Source organism: Electrophorus electricus, chromosome 19 (assembly GCF_041902795.1).
Source record: "Electrophorus electricus isolate QZ-2024a chromosome 19, ASM4190279v1, whole genome shotgun sequence".
Lineage (NCBI taxonomy): Eukaryota > Metazoa > Chordata > Actinopteri > Gymnotiformes > Gymnotidae > Electrophorus > Electrophorus electricus.
In genome coordinates, this window is record NC_137515.1 from 7192501 (window position 1) to 7202236 (window position 9736).

The 9736-nt window shown below is 43.7% G+C and overlaps 2 protein-coding genes across 2 annotated transcripts in view; both read right to left on the reverse strand.

Annotated features, from left to right (window-relative positions):
• Positions 1 to 2785, reverse strand: part of ambp (alpha-1-microglobulin/bikunin precursor) — a 3739-nt gene extending 954 nt beyond the window's left edge. Inside the window, exons 1-8 of the mRNA XM_027007806.3 lie at positions 2626 to 2785; positions 1896 to 2038; positions 1718 to 1794; positions 1376 to 1492; positions 924 to 1025; positions 733 to 779; positions 195 to 273; positions 1 to 111 (exon numbers count right to left, since the gene is read on the reverse strand). The exon at positions 1 to 111 is cut by the window's left edge and continues 57 nt beyond it. Coding sequence (XP_026863607.2) covers positions 1 to 111; positions 195 to 273; positions 733 to 779; positions 924 to 1025; positions 1376 to 1492; positions 1718 to 1794; positions 1896 to 2038; positions 2626 to 2736 — 787 coding nt within the window. The 5' untranslated portion in view covers positions 2737 to 2785. The remainder of the gene's footprint in view (positions 112 to 194; positions 274 to 732; positions 780 to 923; positions 1026 to 1375; positions 1493 to 1717; positions 1795 to 1895; positions 2039 to 2625) is intronic.
• A 143-nt stretch (positions 2786 to 2928) lies between these two features.
• On the reverse strand, positions 2929 to 9241 carry ptgdsa (prostaglandin D2 synthase a). Its single transcript, XM_027007818.3, has 7 exons — positions 8879 to 9241; positions 5706 to 5845; positions 5459 to 5535; positions 5031 to 5141; positions 4682 to 4783; positions 4095 to 4120; positions 2929 to 3842 (listed from the first exon to the last, which is right to left on the reverse strand). The coding sequence occupies exons 1-6, from the start codon at positions 9137 to 9139 to the stop codon at positions 4095 to 4097; spliced, it is 717 nt and encodes a 238-aa protein (XP_026863619.3). The 5' UTR covers positions 9140 to 9241; the 3' UTR covers positions 2929 to 3842.
• Between the last annotated feature and the right edge of the window lie 495 nt (positions 9242 to 9736).

A 9736-nucleotide genomic window follows, 5' to 3' on the forward strand; every position in this document is an offset into this window, starting at 1 on the left:
CCATGCAACCTCCATACACAAATTGCTGGCACGCCATGAGGGAGGAGTTATAGGAGAAACGCTGGAACATCCCAAAACAGGGCCCTGTGTCCTGCTTAGCAGTGCAGGACTCTACACACGCACGCAAACAGTTAGCAAATAATGGTACAGGAATATAAACAGAAGAGAGAAATGGAACCAGAGCGTTGGCTCACCCGCTCCTCGAAACACAGGCATGTCATCTCCGGAACCTTCCTCCACGGTCGGCAACGCCGCAGTTCTTCTCGCCCTTGGCTAGACGGATCAGCATGGAACACACGGAGCAACACTGGGTTGGTCACTTTACACTGCAGCTTTACTGACTGTGGCACACCTGTCCATCGGAACAGGCCGCGTGTAGTTGTGTAGTGTTCACAGCAGTGAGCAAATAACTTTTCCTTTAGTGAGAAGTGTTTTTAGCTGTTTAAGAGACCAGTCCCCAACGCAGCTGGATAGCACACAGAGAAAGCCTGACTCAGAAAACTCTGAAGCAGCCTGGTTTTGTGGCACCAGCAGAGAGGCTCTGAGACCAGCGCTGACTGAGAGGAGCAGATCCAGCGTGTAGGTAGGTGCTTCCTGCACCTCTGAGATCATCTCGTCCTTGTTTTCTTCTAATTCCGTTTAGTCACTTGCGTTATTGTTCTCAAGCAAACATTTTAAGGCCGTGTTGGGATGTTGGGGTCGCACGTAAATTGCCTGGTGACATGTTTTTACCTTTGTCTCAGGCGGTGTGTTAGTCTGTTGCCCTGGAACACAATCACCTGAGGGCAGAGAGAGAGAGAGAGAGAGAGAGAGAGAGAGAGAGAGAGAGAGAGCAAAAAGGAGGTAGTGAGGTCATGTTTGTTTACATTTCTTGTGTGTGTGTGTGAATGCATACAAGCTTGTATGTGTTTTTGTGTGTGTACCTTTGTTCTCTTTAATGGAGATGGTATCTGCACTCATTCCCTGCTCAGCCACCAGGGTCTTGAAATCTTCTATCAGGGTGGGCCGCAATTCCCTTTGACGACCTGCAGGGGCGATACCGACCCTAACGTCCAAACTCGATCATCTCCATACTACTCTGGCTCTCTCTGTCAGTTCTGACACTGCCCTGTACATTTAGGCATCTGCTCTCATTCACCAAAGATCAGGTGGGATAAAGTATGACAAACTAGAACGATCAGGTGGGTTCGAGTATGGAAAACTAGAAAACTCAGGTGGATTAAAGAAAACTAGAAAACCGGCCCAGGCTTGCACTCCTCACTACTTAGCATGGAAACCAGTGACATGTGACTTGTGACATGTGAACGATGGCGTGAGAGAATGACCTCCTTTATCAGTGTGAGGACCCACAAGAGGGGCTGCAAGCATCGCTCACCGTACAGCTTCACCGATGTGGTTTTGTTGCCGTGACGCTGCTGTTGCAGCATGATGACCAGAGCGTACTCGTCATAGTTGGTGTGCACGACGTAGGCGTCCACGTCGGCTGACCACTCTGTGCAGACACAGGCACTCTGCTTACTCTAATACACTTAGCTTCTCTGCACAGTATGGATTTCTCAGGAGATAATTTTTATTTTTTAGTTATTTATTTTTAGTTATTTTGCTGATTTATTTTTGAATCACTCAAGTTGAGTGTTTTTTTTTTACTGACGTTTGAATGGAGTTCTCATGTAGACAGAATGTGGGACACGGATCGGCAGGACTAGCCCGTACTTACTGACACTGTGGTAGTAGAACCGTCCCGGGGTCTCGGTCAGCTCGTAGCTGCCAGTAATCACCTTACACACGCCCTGTCTATGGAAGCAGCATCAGACATACACCTTTAAGACATCTTCACCGACCGTTCACACTCACTGGAACGTCACGAGAACTGGGGTCTGTGTGTGGAGTTGTACCTGGACATGGTGCGTGTCATGTCCAGTGTGTTCGGGGAGTCGCTGCGCTGCAGCTCCAGGGAACCCACCAGGGAATGTGTTTTGTGTTTGCGTCTCCAGGGGCAGTCAGAGGCCGAAGCGATGTCATACCATTTCCCCAACAACTGCCAGCAACACCACACCACAGCTGATTTTATATATGTATGTATATATGTGTGTGTGTGTGTGTGTGTGTGTGAGATTTTCCTATGTGCTGGGAGTAGTTCAGGTAAAAGATAGTTTGGAAATCTTCCAAAGGGTGTAGGTTCAGGTGCAAATGACGCATCAATTCAGTTGCGTGCCACTGACACAAAGAAATCAGTTCCATTCCAAGCACTCCCTTAAACTAAATTAGGATCATTACTGCATAATCACACATCCATGCATGAGCACTGGGCAATACTCATACGTAAACAGACTGCTTTTGCTCTTTGATCATGTCATTCTGGTTACAGCCGGACGAGCAGGGGACAGATCAGCTACTGCAGATATTGATTAAAACACGGGACAGCACAGTCTATCTTAATACACAAGGAACGCAGGAAAGGAGGAAAGTTTTGTTTCAGAATTCATCAGTTACCCTGCTCTTTAACTGTCTATATCATCTGATGTGAAAGATCGTTTGATCTGGAAACAGAAACCTCCAAAAACTAAAAAAATACAGAAAATTGTGATCTTTTTTACTAAGTGCAGGTCTTGGAGGGCTGCTTACCCTGTTTAGGTCGAAGTTCTCCTGGGTTTGAAATGCTGGTTCTGAAGCCAAGGGTCCAGCGTGGAGAAACTCCACACACCCGAGAAGCAGAACCACAAACACGGGAAGCATTGCTGTTCTTCTCAGGTCCGACTGAGGCTCGAAGCTCCTTTGGCCAGATGAGAACTAGCACCTTTCTCTTAACTCCCTCCTCCTCCTCCTCTTGGGAAGGACATTGTCCTGCAGGGTATGTGTGCTTTGGCCCCAGTGAGAAAGCAGCTCAAACCAACAAAACAGAGCAAAGGTCTTCTCATCTCTGCATTGACTCATCACTTCTGTCCACTGTTTGGAGAAGACTGAGCAAAATAGGTTTTAAAGTTAATACGCACTAAATCTGTTTAATGGACTGTGACGGATAGACTCTACGGCAGTAGGTTTCATGGGAATATCTGCAACACAAAGTGCTTTAGGAAGACGTACAATCTGCTGGGACAAATCTGTCTAGATTTCTCCTAATTTTAGCACTAGGATGGTAGAGCAGGAAGCAGCACGAAAATAACACTGAGGATCAATCTCTTTAAATCATTTCTATGGAATGTGTTATTTTTCTTTCTTTTTCATCCTCTCTTCCTCTCCCGCACGCCCGCACGCACGCACGCACACAAAAACATTGACCCTACTTCTAATGACCTGTTGAGAAATCAGGTTGCACTACACATCAGTTCTGTAGTTAAACTGGTTTTTAACATTTGTAACATCATGTATTAATCAGAAACACCAACATGACAACCTCATACATATGCAAACGAACACCTCCCATAACAAACAAACACACACCCACACACCAAAGCAATATACAGACAACCAATGGTGAACCAAAATCAATCTTTGTTTCCTTTAGTAACAACTGACAGCCACTAATATAATCAAACAATGCAACAATGTTATTATATTTACTTTATGAAGATATAGGTGATTGGGTGAAAAGGTATGGTGTTTCCTGGGTGTTTAAACAGTTGATGTGTAAGGAGTTTTAGGTGTTTTCTTTGTGTTTAGAATGAAAATTTTGAACAGTACAATTTAATATTGAAGTTGCTCCAGTCTCTCCAGCAGATGTGTCTGTGTGTTTGCACGTATCTCTGTGTGCACGTATCTCTGTGTGCACGTATCTCTGTGTATGTGCATGTATGCCTGTAAGATGATAATGCTCGAGCTGTACACTGCAGCATAATGCAACACTGGAAGAAGAAAAAGGAAACATGAGGATTATAATGTTATCATGTAAACTGTATTCACAATAGACTTCTTGGACCCCATCATAACTGATTACCAAAGATCTCAAATTTCCAGCGATGTTTAACAGGGTCATAAAATACAGAGAAATGCAGATAGTACTGAATTTCCTCCTTTTTACTTGTTTATTTTAAGAATATTAGCTATTCTAAAAAAATCAAAAAAATCTCACTGCCTTGGTATATGTTTGTACCCACCTATTGACCCACGAGAGGACAGTTGTCTAAGAAAAATGGAAAAAAGGTGATGTAGAGATTCCATGTGAAGACAATACTGCTGCATTTATAAAAGGTTAACATTCACATACTGCTGCATTTATAAAAGGTTAACATTCACATACTGCTGCATGTATAAAAGGTTAACATTCACATACTGCTGCATGTATAAAAGGTTAACATTCACATACTGCTGCATGTATAAAAGGTTAACATTCACATACTGCTGCATTTCTAAAAGGTTAACATTCACATACTGCTGTATTTATAAAAGGTTAACATTCACATACTGCTGCATTTCTAAAAGGTTAACATTCACATACTGCTGCATTTCTAAAAGGTTAACATTCACATACTGCTGCATTTATAAGAACACTATAAAGGTTAATATTCAGATACTGCTGTATTTATAAGAACACTATAAAGGTTAATATTCAGATACTGCTGTATTTATAAGAACACTGTAAAGGTTAATATTCACATACTGCTGCATTTATAAACACTATAAAGGTTAATATTCAGATACTGCTGTATTTATAAGAACACTGTAAAGGTTAACATTCACATACCTGCTGGTGTTGGGGTCAGAATAAAATCCTCAGGGAATCCATGTTGCTTGGCAAATTTTTTGAACTTCTCAGTCAACTCTGGCCTCAACTTCTGAGTACGACCTATACAGAAATGAAAGGCTTTAGGATACATAACACCTCCTGAGGTCATACGCATGTGCCTACGCACGCACGCATGCACACACACGCACGCGCACACACACACACACACACACACACACACAAAAACCCCAGGTCCCTGCAGCTGTGAGGTAGCAGTTCTAACCTTGCAGGATTTAATCTTTATTCACATGAAGAGAGCTACTGCTTGTGAGTACTGTGTGTGGTGGTATGTGTGGTGTTAACTTACCATAAAGAGACACCTGTGAGTACTCCTTGTTAAACTTCTTGTGTTTGAAAATCAAAGCATACTCTGTGTAGTTAGTCTCAATCACAGTGATATCTTTCACCCTGTTATGACCTGCAATAAAATAACAATTAGAGACATTTCTGAACACAGATTCAGCCTCTAAACTCAAAAAAGGATAATGAATTATTTTAGTTAAATAGGTGAAAACTGGTAAATGGGGTTTACTGAGGGCCCATCCCTTCCACATGTTTACTGGGGGCCCCGCCCCTTCCACACGTGAACTGGGGGCCCCGCCCCCTTTCTACCTTTTGTCACATCCCACCAGCTTCTGTACATTTTTAACTATGTGAGCAATTTTTAATGCATTGGAGGGCTCACTTCTAATGTCACTCAGTATAGAATTGAAATCTCGGTGTAGTTCTACTAACGTGAGCTGAAATATGTGAAGACTCCAGCCATAGCTGTCTTCTTGTACGTGTATAGTTTGCTCTTACAGTCTGACGACCTGCAGACAGAGAAAGGGACCTATTTTTACACGTCAGTAGCACTGAAAGTAATGTAACAGTGTAACTCTTAATCATATAAACATCAGATCAGGATTATTATCTGACTGGAGTTAAAGATGATCATCTTTCATAACAAGCCAATAACTGTTACAGAGGTGAGGCCACTTACTGTGTGTCCCACAGTGTCATATCGACATCACCATTCTCCTTTGGTTCCACTATCCCCATGGTGACTGTGAGCTTACTTCTGTACCTAGCAAAGCTTGGAGAGCTATAGGCCAGCCCAACACGGTACCATTTCCCTGCAAACTTAGCACGCACACACACACACACACACACACACACACACACACACACACACACTCACACTCACTATATATTACTTTTAAACCTATCAAAACTGGATTCAGGAAAAACATCAGGGCATTTATGCAAGTCTTTGTACAAAGCTCTTAAATGTAGTATTTTAGAAGATTCAGTGACAATGTGTTCTCTAGCGCACGCACGCGCGCACGCACGCACACACACACACACACACACACACACACACACACACACACACACACACACACACACACACACACACACACACAAAAAATGCACTAACACCCCTCCTTTGACTCTCTGGGTGGTCTTCAAGCCTTGCACAAGCCAGTTCAAGACCTTCCTGGACCACAGCATAGAAAAGTTTGCTGAGGTAAAAACAAACTCAAGACCTGTTCAACCAGACCAAAATAAAACTATTAAGCAGTCCAACCCTATTTTAACCCAATTTCAACCTTGACCATGCTTCTCCTTGTGGACTTGTGTGTCGACACAAGCCAATGTTTCCAAAACCGCCTTCTTCCAGTCTATCTTTGATTGATATCCTGTTCAATCTCTGCTGCCTTTCACAGCTCAGTATTAGCCACAGTATTCTCTTATCCATTCTTTCTAGTCTTGGCATCCAGCATGGAGGTTGTGTGACTCCTTCCTACAGGAATCCACAAGTTCTCATCAAGTGTCATCTCTGTTCCCTACAGCCTCTCCACAGCTGTACCACACACGAAGATTAATGCTTGGACATCTCCTTTTCCCCTTTGTAGTTGCTCTCTGGACAAGGTCTTGACCCAACAAGACTTCCCTCTCTCGGATACTATGTCACACTCGACCACGATGTTCCCTCTCTCGGATACTATGTCACACTCACACTCGACCACGATGTTCCCTCTCTCGGATACTATGTCACACTCGACCACGATGCTCCCTCTCTCGGATACTATGTCACACTCGACCACGATGCTCCCTCTCTCGGATACTATGTCACACTCGACCACGATGCTCCCTCTCTCGGATACTATGTCACACTCGACCACGATGCTCCCTCTCTCGGATACTATGTCACACTCGACCACGATGCTCCCTCTCTCGGATACTATGTCACACTCGACCACGATGCTCCCTCTCTCGGATACTATGTCACACTCGACCACGATGCTCCCTCTCTCGGATACTATGTCACACTCGACCACGATGCTCCCTCTCTCGGATACTATGTCACACTCGACCACGATGCTCCCTCTCTCGGATACTATGTCACACTCGACCACGATGCTCCCTCTCTCGGATACTATGTCACACTCGACCACGATGTTCCCTCTCTCGGATACTATGTCACACTCGACCACGATGTTCCCTCTCTCGGATACTATGTCACACTCGACCACGATGCTCCCTCTCTCGGATACTATGTCACACTCGACCACGATGTTCCCTCTCTCGGATACTATATCACACTCGACCACGATGCTCCCTCTCTGGGATACTATGTCACACTCGACCACGATGCTCCCTCTCTCGGATACTATGTCACACTCGACCACGATGCTCCCTCTCTCGGATACTATGTCACACTCGACCACGATGTTCCCTCTCTCGGATACTATGTCACACTCGACCACGATGCTCCCTCTCTCGGATACTATGTCACACTCGGCCACGATGTTCCCTCTCTCGGATACTATGTCACACTCGGCCACGATGTTCCCTCTCTCGGATACTATGTCACACTCGACCACGATGCTCCCTCTCTCGGATACTATGTCACACTCGACCACGATGCTCCCTCTCTCGGATACTAATCATACTGGACCACGATCTTCCCTGTCTTGGATACTAATCATACTGGACCACGATCTTCCCTGTCTTGGATACTAATCACACTCGACCACGATCTTCCCTGTCTTGGATACTAATCATACTCGACCACGATCTTCCCTGTCTTGGATACTAATCACACTCGACCACGATCTTCCCTGTCTTGGATACTAATCATACTCGACCACGATCTTCCCTGTCTTGGATACTAATCATACTCGACCACGATCTTCCCTGTCTTGGATACTAATCATACTCGACCACGATCTTCCCTGTCTTGGATACTAATCACACTCAACCACAATGTTCCCTCTCTCCCTCAGATCCTAACATCTCGACTTCTCTCTCGGTATGCCAATCTGACGTTCCATCATGGACGGCCACTCCTCACGTAAAGACACAGCTGGGATCACATCATATTTTCAACACTGATGTCTATATGTTGATTTAAAGTGTGTGTATTGTGTGTATTTTCTCTGACAGGGTATCTTAATGGATTAGGGCTGGTGGCATCTTTAGAGTCCGGGTGAATGTACTAGCATTTCTTATATAAAGACAACAAAACACTTCCGTCTGTTTAGTACTGTTAATATAAAGGTCAGAAAGGCCTTGTGTTAATGTTGCTAAACCACAGTTGGTCTGACCCTTACACTAACAATTCATTCTAATCAAACTGCTGTGAACTCTAATTCTAAAGTGCTTCAATATCTGCAGGAAAGTAGTCATTTTTTAAAAAAAGATGAAGCAACACTTCAAGAATGTACACACTTGGAAAGAAGTCCACTCAGTCATATCAAACTAATCCATTTTCTTGAGGGCTGTTTTTTTTGTAATGTGAATGGATTAAACTACAAATTGAGATTCTTGTTTTAACAAAAACTCAGCAAAAATGTATAGCGCCACCTCTCTGTCACTTGAACCTCGTTAAACATTAGTCTGTTGGAGAGTGTTGGGAAGTCATTCAAATGTTATTCTCTCTTCACACTAGCAAAGTTGGATTTTTTCAGTTCTGTGCCAGTTCACTTTAAAGTCAGCAATTACAACTGAATAACTTAAAAGACCATATTTGAGCTAGTTAGATAATGTTGAGACGAAGTACATGGTGGAGTTTGTGCCCCATCTTATCCACTGCACCAGCGCAACTACATCAGAGCTTTTCCATTCTCAAGATAGTCAGACACAAATACAGCCAAAAGTTCCTCTCACCCTCTTAAGGTCAAAGTTCTTCTGAGGCTGGATGTCTGCACAGACGTCCATCAAGAGCATCGCCACAGCGATGGTCACCAAGGTGATCTTCATGGTTGCAGGAGGGAGCAACTGATCCAGGAATATGTTACGATGGCAGGACAGCATAGAGCCCAAATAGCACAGAGCCTGAACAAGATGGTGCCCACCCACCTGATTCCTCCCCTCAACAACCCAGCCAATCAGAGATGTGGAAAGACACCTAACAAAGTCACTTTTCATCTAAAAAGGTAGGGAATGTGGAAAAAGAAATTTGTTCAAACATACTCATGTTACATTTGCAAAAATACTGTATGGAGTGTACCTCAGTATAACAGTTTCCCATAGTGGTTATGGAATATTAGTCTCTACTGTCCATCTTGCTATAGGAGTTCACACAGGGCAGGGAGGTTTTATTGCTCATATTTGACCACATCTTATAACAAGCCCTCACTAGTTTGTTTACGATGAGGTTTGTTACCCTTCAACAGAAACATCCGTATAACTCTACAAGGATAGGAAAAAAGTCTCTTATTCTGGTCATTTTGTACTAAACATCTGCTATTAATAATAATAATAATAATAATGTCAATGAACACCCACAATTTTAAATTTACATTTCTTTTTTATTAATATTGATTTTCAGATGCCATTTGTTTTCTTCAAGAGCATGATTTACAGCTAGGTCTTTCAGACAAGAGGACTTCAGTGCGACACTGCACACCTCACACACCTCCCTCCACACACACACACACACACACACGCATGCATGTGCATGCGCGCACGTGCTCGCTCACACACACACACACACACACACACACACACACACACACACACAGA

Excerpts from the sequence above, each read along its gene's own strand:
- ptgdsa (XM_027007818.3), bottom strand. The coding sequence starts at position 9,139 with ATGAAAAGTGACTTTGTTAGGTGTCTTTCCACATCTCTGATTGGCTGG. Across the intron at positions 5,142-5,458 it reads CTTCACATATTTCAGCTCAC|GTCATAACAGGGTGAAAGAT; the intron begins GTTAGTAGAACT and ends ATTTTATTGCAG. Across the intron at positions 4,784-5,030 it reads CTCACAGGTGTCTCTTTATG|GTCGTACTCAGAAGTTGAGG; the intron begins GTAAGTTAACAC and ends ATTTCTGTATAG.